The 16284-nt window shown below is 37.4% G+C and overlaps 1 protein-coding gene across 1 annotated transcript in view; it reads right to left on the bottom strand.

The window, feature by feature from the left end:
• Positions 1-9485, bottom strand: part of LOC119579185 (ras GTPase-activating protein 3-like) — a gene marked incomplete in the record, with an annotated part of 25001 nt that extends 15516 nt beyond the window's left edge. The window contains 8 exon segments of the mRNA XM_037926881.1: positions 1698-1846; positions 2085-2238; positions 2577-2764; positions 3665-3821; positions 4045-4124; positions 4255-4462; positions 6102-6222; positions 9408-9485. Of these exon segments, the coding sequence (XP_037782809.1) occupies positions 1698-1846; positions 2085-2238; positions 2577-2764; positions 3665-3821; positions 4045-4124; positions 4255-4462; positions 6102-6222; positions 9408-9462 (1112 nt within the window).
• Positions 9486-16284: the final 6799 nt, after the last annotated feature.

Genomic DNA, 16284 nt, shown 5'->3' with positions numbered 1-16284 from the left:
ATCGAAAAGCTAATGCCGGGTTTTTACCGTCGTATGCCGTTATATCATAACAAAGCACTTGATCTGCCGGGTGCAGCTATAGAAATGGCAACACACTAGAGCGCGTCACGCGGGAAGTTCTGCTACGTGTAGTAGACTCCTATTCCCAGCAGCTGGACGGCTGCCAGAAATCACCAGAGTCTATGACACCCAGAGATTTCTAATACCGTCACTGAGGGATTGACATCCCGCATGATGGATACAATTAAAGAAATTTTTATTTACAAATTTTCTACATAGGCATATATGGCACTTATGCTGCAAACTCAAAAATCATGCTGTTTTGACAAGTTTTGTCAACATGTTATGCAATTGTGCAAAGGAGACAAAAGACTCATGTCTGGTGCTTGCAGATTGGTGGAATGCTCTACTAGAGCACTCTGTTGCTACCAATAGAATGGGTCAATCTACGATTGTAACTCTGTTGAGGCAAGTTACTATCTTTTCGTATATCCCATTGCTGGTAAACGCAATGGTAACTAACCACTGGTAAATGCATCACGATTGTTCTATTAGTGAATCCGGCCCCTGAATAACGTCAATTAAGGGAAAAGAATTAAATAACCTGAACAAAGAAAAATAAAAATCACTCATTTCAAATAAGTGTAAGGAAAGAGGGATAGCAATCGGTCTTTTTCTATTACCTTGAGATTAGCTAGATTGGTCTCCCTGCTCTCCCCCTGCTGCATCTTGGTGGGATCAATCTCACATGGCTTTCTCTCACGCAGAACCAAGTCCAGGGTTGGCTTCAGTGTGGCGCGCAGGTAGTGATGGCCCACCAGTTTCATCAGCTCATCTATGCACTTGGAGACAAGGGTGTTGCCACGGAAAATGGTGTTCGTGTCCCTGTAGGAGGAGTGGGCCATTTCTTTAGGTCCATTTTCAACATGCAAGGACTTTCTTTTCTTTCAGTATGCAAGAAAGGCTTGTAAGAAAAATATTATGCTGAGTAAATTTTGTACTGTTGGAATAAGTATATCAACAAAAGGGTATTTTGAAAAACAACTGGCTATAATTATCAAGTTTACATAAATCTGTATATAGCAATGTAATGTCTTATTACTTCTAAAAAAAAGAAAAGAAAGAAAGAGAGAAAGAAAGAAAGAAAGAAAGAAAGAAAAAAAAATACTTCTATATCTAACTTCATTTACCATGTATACCCTTCCCATTGCCAAGGGGTGTTGCAACATCCATATTTGTATGCAGCACCCAAATATGGGCTTCAACTTTGTAATACTGCATTTAACAACCCTAATCAATTACATATTATACTTTGCTTATCACCAGATTCTAGAGTTTTCCTAAATAAACTTTGCAATACAGAGCCATATTTATGAACACCATAGATTATAATTGCAAAGTATTATAAAATGTATCTTCAGCTGTACCTCCTTCAGTCCCAATGTTGGGGACAGTCACAAAGCACCCAGAGGTAACTAAAACCAAAAGGGGGGTAGCCTGCCATCAAAACACATTACATGCACATACTTTCACTTCTTTCACATTGATATCTTATTTCAAAAAAAAAAAAAAAAAAAAAAAAAAAAAAATATATATACATATATATATATATATATATATATATATATATATATATATATATATATATATATATATATATATATATATATATTTCCCTATGGGTGCAATAAACTCACGTGATTTTAGAAATCTCATGCTTGGCCAGGGCAGAGATGAAGGGAACCACCTGGCCATGATGCAAGAAGACACGGGTGAGTGGCTGAACCACATCCTGCTTCTGGCTTACCACCTCCCCCATCAGCCAGGCCACCGAGGACGTGATTGGCTGTTAACAATAATCACCCTAATGATACCCTCATGATTGTAAAAACAGATACACTAATATTTATAAAATCACTTTCCATTTTATATTAAATCAACAAACCTAGAAAAGACAAAAACTATTTAATAATATCCATATCACAGTAATAATTATAATTATCCTTCATACACTAACACAAGCTCTAGATATTCAAGCTATACAAGCCAATGCAATGCTTCCCAACTAAAAGAAAACAACAAACCTCCACTGCAGCGCTTTGTAGGATGAGGTTACGAAGAGAATCGTAAGACTGACTAGAGAAAACATAATCGGAGGTATAATGAAGGTTTAGCCTCAGGGTTCCCAGGTCCCCCCGGTGGTGCTTCCCTGCAGAGTCTCTCGGCTGGAGAAAGTACCTGTGGACGAGACATCATCATGGGAAATGGATGGATATATGGATATTTACCATTATGACTATAAAATGGCACACTATCTGATAAAATCCTCTGATTGAGACTTGTACAGACTACATTGAACTTCTAGCTAGATCTTTATGACTTCAATCGGTACTATCATCTACCTTTTCACTAATCTTATCATGCCAAAGAAAAATCCTCCAACGAATCCATAAGCAGCCTAATAACAGAAATATTACTAATATAAACACATATCTTCAAAATGTCACTAATAAAAAAAAAAAAAAAAACAATCATCCACATCATAACCATAACAGCTAACACCCATGATGACTCACCAAGCATTGCGTTCTTGAGGTGGAGAGAGGCTGCCAAGGGAGATCTTGACTTCCCCGAGGAACACATTGCCGAACATGCCAGTGCAGTCATGCCATAGAGCCACACGCACCTCCTGGAAGCCTGCATCCTCATCTACCAGGCTGTACATGTTCTCACGGTCCTGACTCCCACCTCGCTGGCCACTCTGCTATTGTGGGATTAGGGAAAGCAAAGAAGTTAGAAAAGGTTGATGAAAGTACTAGTTGCATAAACAGAAAAATTTACTGGTATGTTAAAATAATAGCCATTCTAAAAATTGCTTTGCTAGGATAAACTGGTCTTTCTTAAGGATTACTCAAAGATTACTCAAGTCTTTAGACTTTTCTAAATTACTACTTTTTTTATTAAATTAAATAACAGACCCACTCCCCAGATGGCAAATATACATGTCATGTTGACTGTAATTTTAGTTTTGAAATAGTGTTGATGCAGATATGATTCCACAAGTGCCTGGTCACCAAGGTATCAATTATTAATCCTACCTATCTCACCTGTTTACCTTTTTTCCTTTGTTTTTGGGAAAAAATAAAATGTTATTATTATTAGCATTTCAGTATTATAATATTCATAATGTCAATAATAATAATAACAGAATCAATATTAATTTCCCCCCATATTCAAGGACCGGATAAATCAGGCTCAGGCACTAGGGCCTGCGTATTGATTCCTTGGTGGCCAGACACTTCTCAAGTCATCTGTGTGCAACAAAATCCACACAAAAAAATACAGTGGACAGTCCTTACTAGCCAATCACAAACCAATACAACACACCAAGGTAAAGACTTAATGAGCAGGAAAACCTTAAAAAAAAGTCTTTGTTTAAAAAATCTTTGTTAATAGTTTGGACTTTTTTATGATTAATTTTTGAGTGGCTAAAAACATTTCCCCATTATAATACTATCACTGTACATTCAATCATTTTCCAATGAATTTTGGGAGGCCTGTAACCCAATAGTTTAGTGTGGATGTAATATTACATCAGTTATAGTACATAGCTCGAAATGTGCCACAAATGAGTACGCAAGAAACCAGCACTAATAAAAATTACCTCAAAAATAAAGGTTTCATTGAAGTTGGGACATGTGGTTTTCTTTTTGACCTTTGTTCTCTTGGACTCTTGCTTCTTGTTTGTGTAGTGCATGGTGACAGTGGCAAAGGGGTCACAGCAGCCATTGATGATTGCCAAGTCACTGCACTCCTGGATCCTAGAATGTGGAAGCAGAGTATATGGGTCAGTAAGGGACCAGGAAGGAAGCAGGGGGAGAGACAGAGAGGGATGGAAAAAAAAGAGCAAGAACAAGAAACTGAGTGGAAGAAAGACAAAAATAAGAAATATAAAAAAACAAAAAGGTCATTCAGATTTTTCTTCTGTCTTCTTGTTTCCTTTCAAAAATAGAAAACACAGACAAACAGAAGAGTTTTGCTTACTTGACAGACACCATGTGTTGTGGGTAACCATCATTCATTATCTCCACAAGCAGTAACTTCACCTCCACATGTACTTTGCCCTGTGAATAGGAAAGCAAACTTTTAGACACACATTCCTAAGTGAGTTGAAGAATGTAATGCATTCCTGAAATGCCAAAAAGCAGTCATATCCCAAGATAAAATATTAAAACCTACTCAATGCAAGCATACCTGGACCTCTGAGTCTGCATCAACAGGTGTGATGGGAAACCACTGGTCCTTGCCGTGATACTTGTGCAAATCATCTTTCTTGATGGACACTTTGCCCATGATCTTGTCTGTCTTCATTGGGCGGTCACGGTCATAGAGATAGAAGGAGAGGAAGCGGAACTCCCGCGGAATGTCAAACTGGAACTCCTCCCCAAAGAAGGCTGAGAGGCTGAAACACACACAAATGATACAGTTGAGAAATAAGATCCAGATGATAATGATCTGGCATTCCAGTGCCATCTGCGGTAATCTAGAGAATAACAATACAGAGTATTAACAAAACTAAATTCACATAATAGTGTTTGAACTAAATTATATCTCCCAATGGTGACCATCCAGTTTTGAGGGTCAACAATCAAATTTTTTTGAGACAGAGAATGAGACACTTGTTTTTGCATAAAGAAAATTCCATATCTCAATTATTTTGACATTTGAATAATCAAAGCCAAATTATTTATGAAAATGTTCAAATTTCTGGGGTATCCCTATTGATATTTTCTGTAACTAAACAAAACTTCCTTGATGAGGTTAGATTTACAAACATGAAGAAATTTTAAAAATACAAATTTTCTGCACTTATATATATCAATCACTACAGTTTGGATAGATGAACTATGAGACGTTTTTTTTTTTTTTTTTTTTTTTGGGGGGGGGGGGGGGCAAAAAAAAGGATAAATAAATTGCATGGTGAAAAATGTATAGGTAAGACAAAAAAAAATATTAGAAATTATAATAACAATTAAAAATAATAATAATAATAATAATAATTAATTAACTAATTAATAATAACAATAATAATAATAATAATAATAATAATAATAATAATAATAATAATAATAATAATAATAAAATAATAATAAATTAATTAATTAATTTAAAAATCCATTTCAAGAAGGCACCAATAATCTGTACTTTGTTAATATTCCCCTTTAAATAAGAATATTCTTATAATACTAATCCTACATATTACTTTGACCCTTACTGAAACAAAATGTGATAGTATGATTTTTTTCTAAATATTTTTCTTCTTCTTCTACTTCTTACCTAGCTCCTGTCCTCAGCAGTGAAAGCCACTGGCTACAGCAGATAGGCCTACCTCCAGGACTTAAAACTAAAATGCTGTAAAATGCACACTTCTTGCCTGCTTTTTGCAAAGCTAATAGCCCTTTTTCAGCAGATATATTTTTGCTGTTTTGCCATTTTCTAAGATTTATAGTTGTCATTTGTTATACAGCATCAGGATAATTTACACTCTGTACAAATACAGCAACAATGAGTAACATTATGCTATTTGTGTTATTTCTTTTTCATTGTTCAATTTTCCGTAAAACCCCTAAACCCATCACCCTGTCCCTCGACCAAATTTTATTCCATGATGAAATGTTCCCGTCACTCATCCCTCAACCTATACTTTTGTGACATGACATCCAAGTCACACAGATCCAACAGATTAATGGTGTTTCAAAAAATATATATTCAGGACTTATCATCAGGACAATAAAAAGTGAAGAAGCATACAAAAGCCTTCCTTCATCACAGTAGCACCTAATCAAATGATCCTTATAAGATGACACATTAGGTTATTTGGAAAATACACAGTAAAAATTAAAAAAAATCATTTTCACTTATGCAACCCATATCTTCTTAGTCTAAATATCTCTTGCCATCAGTAAACATAATGTCACATGATAAACAGCAAAATTACAATAAGCTTCTCTCATAAACAATGCCCCAAAATACTTGCTACACAGAATATTAATAAACAATTGCAAAAATAAAATGCAACCCCCTTAAAAAAAAGTACCTACTCTTGTGTCTTTTCTGCTGTCGCTGAACGAAAAATTTCCTCCTGGTCCAAAGAGATGGTGCAGTACACATCTCGTGGCCCAGCGTTGCCATGGTTGCGCAACACAAGATTTTTGGCTTCACCTGAAAAGGAGTTGAGTTCAAGTTATACAAGAAATATAGGGACTTGGCTGCACAGCTATATTAGAAGTTATTCTGATAAAGTGCTTAGGAGAGATTTATAAGAGTAAAAGTTCTTCCAACTACCATCTCTATCACAGATCTATTGACCCTTTATTGCTCAAGAGTAATTGATAAAAGTTATTCAAATTACCATCTGCATCACAGATTAAAAACTACATTATTATTAAATACATGTATAAGTAAAGACATTAGACAAATGTTTTTTTTTTATAAATCTATAAAGTTAAAGGTCTTTTAATTATTGCATTCAAAAATAAGTCAAGCAAAGTAAACAAATAATCAACCCAACACAACAAGTGATTTCATTAGCTTAATACACTTAAGCACTGACTTCCACAAAAGACAACAACACAGCATGTCACAAATCCTATTGGGAGAACACTCAATTGAATGGATACCTTATTAATAACACAAAAACAGTAATTTAATAATCCTCTTCTACTATAAATTCTAACCCAGATATACATAAATTAAATTTGTAATTTCTGAATGAACGTTACACTATAAAAATAATGATAATATATAAATAAAATAACAGTAAGATATGGAGCTCTATATTGTAAGAGATAAAGTATGAAGATAAGATAAAAAGCAATGGATTGGACCCTTGGTGACACTGCAGAAAGACTTGTGAAAACCAAGATCCAGACTTCTAAATCATGCATGACATGAATACAGAACTTTTCTTAATCATTAGTTTGGGATTATGCAATACTTAAAAAGTGATTATAATAAGCAAACCTTTTTTTTTTCTTTTCTTTTTTATTATAAAAATACTATTAAACCTATTTCTGTCACAGGTTCCTCTGCAACAGAACCTAACTATATTATATAGAGGAATTTTTATTACAAGAGAAGTCAAAATAATTTAAGTCTCACAAAAATCACTTCACCAACAATGCACATCAATTCAAAACTATCTATCAAATACAGCAGGGGTTTTGGCTTCAAATTACTTTGACAGATTTGCAACCCACTCCCCCAGCAGTAAAGGGTGGAGTACTTCATATAGCCAAGAAAGCATGCATAAAAACTTGGCTTCGTGATGCATTATCCTCCATCACTATCACTATCACTATCACTATCACTATCACTATCAATCATTATCATTATCATTATCATTATCATTATCATTATCATTATCATTATCATTATCATTATCATTATCATTATCATTATCATTATCATTATCATTATCATCATCATTATCATTCATCATCATCATCATCATCATCATCATCACATCATCATCATCACATCATCAATTGTTCATCATCCAGTCATCATCATATTATTATAAACACCATAAAGCATCCCGTTACATATCATAAAATAATATAATATATGTATGTATGAGATATAATAATAATGAAGATTAATAATAATAATAATAATAATAATAATAATAATAATAATAATAATAATAATAATAATAATATAATAAGAAAAAAAAAAAAAGAAGAAACAATAAATAATAATAACAATAAAACAATAATAAGAAGAACAAACAATAATAACAATAACAATAACAATAAGAACAATAATAATAATAATAATAATAATAATAATAACAATAACAATGATGATAATAACAGAAATTAAAAATTATTAGAGGACACTAGCCCACCTGCCACTGACCTTCTGTCACTTGGCACAACTTGACTCTGTTGGCACTCCAGCAACTGCCAACCTACCTCCCCACTTCTCGGCCTCCCTGACAATTAACTATCAAAGAAAAACTGGCAGAAGTTCTATTTTGCCAGAATGTGCATGGCATAGGCTTATTTGCCTTTGCCGGAGTACAAAGTGCAAAAGCCAAGGCAATCAGTTGTCAGTGCACCCGTTCCAAGATAACTGCAGAACTGGGCCACTATCACAGATTATGGAAATTCTCAAGTAGATATGAACAGAACACAGTACAAATATTATGAGAATAAATCCTGTTTTAAAAGATAATGTACATATCTGCATAACACAATAACAACATGAATATTATCAATAATAATAATAATGACAATAAAGATTACAATATGATGATGATATAATGCTAAATATGACGATAATCATAACAATTTGATAATTCATTAGGAATGATGATCATTATCATCATTCCTAATGAATCATCATCACCATCACCATCACCATCACCATCACCATTATCATATCATCATCATCATCATAATTATGATAATGATCATCATGATCATCATAATAATGATGATGATGATGACCATGATGATGATCATTATGATCATCATTATCACCATTATGATCATCATCATCATCATCATCATCATCATCATCATCATGACAGTAATAAAATGTCACTTTATTCTTAACATCATTATTAATATTACTGTAATACAGTAATAACAAAAACAAAACTAATATCAACTTCAATCATAACCCAATATCATTATTAATCATGATAAAAAATTATCATCATCACTCCTTCAAATAAACGAACGCCAAAAGCAGTGCCAACTGCAGTGACAGCCCCCAAATAACGCTACCCCCCCCGAAGGCACCCACAGCCTCCACACTCAATGCAACTCGCACATCTGCACACGCGAATGGCACTTGGCATAGGCCTACATTCCCAAATCCCCCTCACTCCTGTGTGCCCTTAGGCCGGCCCCCTGCCCAAGCCACAACTTTCATTCACAAATTTCCCGCTGGCACGACTCATTCACGACCTCAGAAGGCCTCGAGGACGACCTCGAACGCGAGCTTTTCACGAAGTCAGCAACAGGTGGTTTTGTCTCGCTCTTTCTAGGTCACAGACAAACAGAATCCCGTTCCTCCTCTTCTTCTCTCTCCTGCTCTCGCCTTTCCTCCTCCTCTCCCTTTTCCTCGGGATTCTCGTGGCTGTGTTGGCACTCGCGGCGGCTGCCTGGCACTGGCAGGCTTGAAGTGGCTCTTGTCCATCACGTGAATGAAGGTATTTACGTCACCTGATTCATTCACAGTAAACATATCTTCCAAAACAAACTCCTCCATGGTCTAATACCTCCGCCTCACCGCTCACTCCGGGCTCAAGCGCCCACCTCGGCGCGCTCACTGGAAGACTAACGCCTGTACGAGTCTCCACGGTATTTCTCCTTCAGAAAAGAGACCTCACGTACCTATTTTAACCTTTAATCTCTGCTCTAGCCTGACGAGGCCAGGCGAGGCCGCCATCTTGCTCCATCCCTCACTGCCCACGGCTGCCAACCTCCCCGCCACCGCACGCGACCACCGCCGCGGACTGCCAACCCTTCCGAGATTGCTGCGCCTCGTCCGACATTCTCCCTGACACCGGCTTCTGCCTAGTATTATTAGCCTTCACTAATCGTGTCGATTAACAGAAGCCTCAGTAAGAATTGGCTTGCAAAATCCCACTTCTCACATTTTTTTTGTATCAGTGCTAGTCCTACTATATAAAATGACGAACGAACCAGTATTCATCTATGCAATAAATCAAAATAAGCGCATACGGACTAGAGGTTGATGACACGCCGCCACCTTCCCAATGAGTAGTAATAGTAGCAAGAGAAAACGGGAAATTCATTCACAAATGGGAGCAGAACAGCTTCGCAAATTAGTGAGTGTACACCATTAAACCCAAAATCGACATGGTAGCTGCGTTTCAAATACTATTCTAAATCATCAACCACGCATAACTCATTGAAGCCTTTTACTATAGATAAGTTTGGTGTCTAACATTTTAAGATGACAAGGATGGGGGGGGGGGTGAATGGGTAATAGCATTATCAAAATTATTTGATAATTCCGTCCTAGGTTTCATATATTCTCATTATATTCGCTAATCCCGTTAGTTACACAAAAAGGATAAGTGTCTCTTGAATTACAAAATTCTCTTCTTGAATATTATTGTCCGCGTGTGTTATTGTGACACCTACACACGTGTTATGATATGTTGTCAAGATTACACATCCGCTGTTGATAACATTTTCACAATGACCATAGGATTTCAGTGCGGTACGCTGCGATTACGAGGAAAACGATTCAACACAAAAACCCTCTGGCATTTAACCCATTTAAAGGACATTAACATAATGTATGTTAAAATATTTGCACGATGAATCGTTTGAACAGCAGGGGTAAAATGATAGCTCTCCTCTTATAATTAGAATTTTTACCATGCTGCGAAGACACAAATAGGAAATAGATATAGACAATGATACAGATGTTTATGCTTTTACATCACACAAGGCCTCTCCGATGACGTATGAATGAGGCATTTATTTTGACCTTTCTGAACTTTATTATATCTGCTCAGCCTCGTTCAGCCTATCACACTTGCTGCCTCTCTGGTGAGCAATTTTGAATCGACATCAGAGCGACTATATGTTCAAGGTGATGAGGCCATTTTTGGTATTGATATTGGTAATATTTTGACGTTTCTGTTTTTTTTTGTTTTTTTTTCTTCCCCTTGCGTCCTCTCTCTCTCTCTCTCTCTCTCTCTCTCTCTCTCTCTCTCTCTATATATATATATATATATATATATATATATATATATATATATATATATATATATGTGTGTGTGTGGGGGGGGGGTGTGGGGTGTGTGTGTGTGTGGGTGTGGGTGTATTTGCAGTTTTTAATGTTCGTTTTTAATTTATTTTCGTTTTTTTTCGTTTTGTAAATAGGAGAGGGAGACATCAGCAGCGATCTGCATGGACCTGGCTTGAACTGCCAACCGCCTTATAGATATGAGAGTAGATAAGGGAAACGACAACGGCAATCCGCAAGGGGGGTTATGTGTGTATGTACATATGTATGTAAGTATGTATACACGCACGCACGCACACACACGCACGCACGCATGCATGCACGCACGCACGCGCACACACACACACACACACACACACACACACACACACACACACACACACACACACACACACACACACACACACACACACACACACACACACACACACAAGGCCGTGGTGGCCGAGTGGTTAGAGCATCGGACTCAAGAGTGGCACGACGGCAATCTGAGTTCGAGGGTTCGAGTCACCGGCCGGCGCGTTATTCCCTTGGGCAAGGAACTTCACCTCGATTGCCTATCTAGCCACTGGTGAGCAAGCCAGCCCAAGTCAGTGCTGGTCCCAAGCCCGGATAAAATACAGAGAATGATTACCTAAAAAGGTAACACCGGCACTCTCCGTGGAAAGGAACTGGGGACCCTACCATGTACTCACTCCAAGAGCATCACAACATGAAAACTACAATTAAGTATCATGCTGTGACCACGGCGGCTCAAACACGAACCTTAAAAAAAAAAGAAAAATATATATATATATTTATATATATATATATATATATATATATATATATATGTATGAATTAGTATTGTATGTTAAATAATAACATACATACACAACACACACACACAACACATATAACAAAAATCATATATATATATATATATATATATATATATATATATATATATATATATATATATATATATATATATATATATATATAGCATATATGTACAAAATATATATACATGATGCATATATATGTGTAGTGTTATGATTGATGTGTGTTTGTGTGTCCACATCACATACACTCACACAGCAAACACACAACACACACTACACACACAATACACAACCATATATATTAAATATATTATATATATATATATATATAATATAATATATATGTATATATAAGCATATATATATAAATATATATACATCATGATATATATGTGTTGATATGTGTTGTGTGTGTGTGTGTGTGTGTGTGTGTCATCATATATATATATTATATATATATATATAATATATAATATATATATATATTATATAATCTATGTTATGATATTAAATATTAAAATTATAATAATATAAAATATTATTAATATAAAAGCTATGAGCCCTAGTACAATGAGTTATGACTGGTTGATGAAGAGTACAACAGTGGTGAGCGTAGGGTCTCATGTCTGGTTAACCCGCCCTGAGGGCGAAGGCTGGGTCGACCTTACCACGTCGGGCGCTGGGCACGGACTGTCGGGTCAGATGAGGTTAGATAAAATCGTCATCCATGCTCTCGCTGAGTTGATGGTTCCTATTTTGGATTTGGCGCCACGTGGTAAACAGGCACGTGGTCTTTTGGTATAATGGCTTACAGAAATAGGCTTATGTATACGCCATATTCCGTGGAAAGGAACTGGGGACCCTACCACGTACTCACTCCAAGAGCATCACAACATGAAAACTACGATAAAGTATCATGCTGTGACCACGGCGGCTCAGACATGAACCTACCGTTAAAAGAATACGCCATATTGCACAGCCACCTACTCGCGCCTCGCCCTGGAGCCTTAGATTGGCCTCAAGGGGTGACCCAAGTCTTGATTTGCTGATCATCTCGTTCTCGCATGCATTGTCATGCTGCTCGTCCCTGTTGTCCTGTTCTTCCTGGTCCTTGGTATAATCTATTCGTCCTCGACGACCACACGTCCTCGAAGGTCTCGTACAGGTCCTCCTTAACTTCGGATTCATCTAGATGTCCTCACAAATCTCGTCCAGGTCCTTCTCACGTCCTCGTAATCTTTGTCTGGATCTACGGGGGTCTGGGCAGGCGGCGTCCTCTTCGGCATCTCAGGGCGGCTGATACCTGCAATGATGAGCTCCTGGATCTGTGGGCATCCAGGCAGGGGGCGCTCTTCCACAGCATCCAGGGGCGACTGGTACTTGTGCTGGCGAGTTCCTGGTCCTTCACTAGATCTACGGGCGTCCCGGCAGGAGGCGCCCTTCCATTACATCATGGGGCCGCTTAATACCTGCTCTGACGAACACCCTGGCGATCTTCCGATGACGTCCTTCCCACAACATCCTAAGGTGACCGTTTCTGCAGCAGGGTCCTCCTTCGGTGCTGTGTCGGTTATCATCGGTAAACCAGATTATACACGTAAGGGCCAGATAGTAAGAGAAAAAGAAAGGTAACAGAGAATAGGGGGTCTTAAGTACAACTAGCTGGTTATATATATAAATCTGTAGTTTTTAATGTTCGTTTTTAATTTATTTTCATCTTTTTTTTCGTTTTGTGTTTTATTTCACAAAGATAAAGAAGAAAATACGAGAGGGAGACGTCAGTAGCAATCCACATGGACCTGGCTTGAACTACCAACCGTCTCTGATAGATATGAGAATAGATAAGGGAAACGACAACAGCAATCTGCAAGGATTTACTTGAACCATTTGTCATCACACAGAGAAGAAATAAATGTACAAGTTACTTGTCACGACTGACAAAATCGCGAGCTAAAGAGATACATCATAGATCTTTACGCCGGCAACTACGACAGCAACAAACCCTATTAATGAAGAGATTTCACTGTCTTTTGTTCTGCATGGGTGTGTAAGGGTGCGTGTGTGTGTGTGTGTGTGTGTGTGTGTGTGTGTGTGTGTGTGTGTGTGTGTGTGTGTGTGAGTGACAGCGAGCATGAATGAGAGTGAAAGTGACTTCACACAGAAAATGTATCACAAACATGAAGATTAAAGTTCAATATAACAAAATTGAGCTAAATTAGCAATGCTATTTATGCAGAATTATTTCAGCTACCACATTAAATTCAACATTTAATGATATGCGACAGAATGTTCGCATTTATGAATGGTGACGTAAAAAAATATTCACAAGCTTTTTAGCAAGCAAATCTTCTCAGGATCAGAAATTCTGAACTGCCGAGGTAGCCATGTCTAGCTATGCATGTCAGACTTCATCGACGGGGGATTCTATACCCAAAATGCCATGCAATGAAGCGAACCGAGCCAGATAAATCTATAAATAACCAGCACTCTTCTGCGTATCTGTGATGGGCGCTCATGACATTCCCCACGGGTATTTACAAATCACTCGATTGCTTGGGATGTACCCAAAACATGCAAGTGACTTCAAGAGGGTGAGAAGGGTGTGATTAATAAGTGAATAATGATTCTAGCCTAAACCCTACTCCTATATTAATTAATGAACGTAACTGTGGGCCACACCGGCTCAAAAGTTGCTAATCGAACAAATAACTTCGGTTTTACCTTTATCTGAGATCTATTAGGTGAGTTACACAACCCCTGGTTATATCGGGCATCCCTGTGTGCTATGATATGGGGAAAGATCCTATGCTATACTCAAAATAATAAATTTATATAAAATCCTGCTACAAGCTCCGTTCTAGCGCTGATAGAGCGTGTCACCAATGAGCAATGTAACGGTGCTACGGTTAATCTCCAAGGTGTCAACAAAACAACAACCAAATTACGGGAAAAATGAGCGATCCTCTCTTGACCCTTTCCACATCCTTACAGACCGGAAGAGAAAGAGAAAGTGATATGATTGGTATTCGTGATAAGGATAAAATCACAAACACGTTGAATTTGTTGCAGTTGAAACAATATAAATCTCTAATAACCGAGAAAAATTAATTAACTACTTAATTAACGAACAATATTCATGTTTGTTGACCACATACTACGCGGTAATGCGATCTGAGGTCAAAAGAATAGTGTGAGAACATGCCATTTGCTGTCACTGAGCATTTCTACCCAACAAAACCAACAGCTTAACACATTTATGGGGGATAGTAGGAAGGGAAAAGAAGTAGAGAGGCCCAAAACATGTACTCATGTGGTTTTGTAGTTCGGGAATTGTCAAGCAGCTTTTTAGAGACTGTGTTCGTGTTGCAAGCCCAAAGGACACAATGACCACCCTGCCACCAGACTATAAAAGGCTATGAGCCCTAGTACAATGGGTTATGACTGGTTGGCAGTGATAGTGGTTATAACGGCTTGACTCTTTATTGATGAAGAGTACAACACAGTAAGGGAACACACAAGACGATGTCTTGGGGGTAAAGTGGTGAGTTCTCATGTCTTGTTAACCCACCCTGAGAGCAAAGGCTGGGTCGACCTGACCACGTCGGGCGCTGGGCACGAACTGTCGGGTCAGACAAGGTCAGATAAATCATCATCTACGCCCTCGCTGAATCGATGGTTCCTATTTTGGATTTGGGACACATGGTAAACAGCTCTGTGGTCTGTTGGTAAAAATGGCTTACAGGAATAGGCTTATGTTTATGCCATAATATATAGAGAGAGATTTATGTATGTATGTATATGTATTATACTTCACCAATGTATTACGTATGGTGTTCGGATACACAAAAAACATATCAAGTCCAGCTCCCTTAAACATTCAGCGTTTTTCATTGTTTTTCAGGTTAAGTAATACATTGGTGGAGTACAATGTGTCTAACAGTTTTCTTGATACTTCCCCAGGTATTTACGCTATTCCGTGTAAGGACTGCCACATGTTATATATAGGAGAAACTGGTAGCGCTTTCGAAAAACAAAGGTCTTGTTAGGTCCGCCAGAGAATCAAATGCATTTTTCATTCTTTTGCAGGAAGGTTAATGGCTGAACTGGAAAGACGGTAATTTTATTCATAAATCAGCGAATTCCAATGAAAGAATAATACTAGAAGCTCTGTCAATTAGAAAATTACCTAATTTCATCTTGCTGCTGGTCAATGGGACTTGGATAACCTTACTTCGTCGTTAGTAAGTAAAGCCTTCCCCAGACTCTTTGACCTTGACCCTCCTCCTGGGGCCTGGGAGGTGTATTGTAAAATAGTGGAAATTTTATACGAAGATGGGACAGCAACCATCAAGTTCCACACGGACACCGACAAAATACCAAATTGTTTACGCTTGCCTTGAGGAAATAATCAAGAAGCTATAATGGAATGGAAAGGGTATCAAAATAAGAGACGAATACTTAAACAATCTAAGATTTGCTGATGATATTGTTCTCTTCATTGAATCTGCAAATGAAATGCATCTAATAAGCGATATGAACAGAGAAAGTCTGAAAGTCAGACTTAGGATGAACAAGATAAAGACTAAAATCATTTTCAACAGTACAGTTCAATTCGAACAGATACACGTATAAGGCGAAGTACTAGAGGTAGTGGACAAATATA

The sequence above is a fragment of the Penaeus monodon genome, chromosome 12 (assembly GCF_015228065.2).
Source record: "Penaeus monodon isolate SGIC_2016 chromosome 12, NSTDA_Pmon_1, whole genome shotgun sequence".
Taxonomy (NCBI): domain Eukaryota; kingdom Metazoa; phylum Arthropoda; class Malacostraca; order Decapoda; family Penaeidae; genus Penaeus; species Penaeus monodon.
This window is presented reverse-complemented; position numbering and strand designations above follow the sequence as displayed.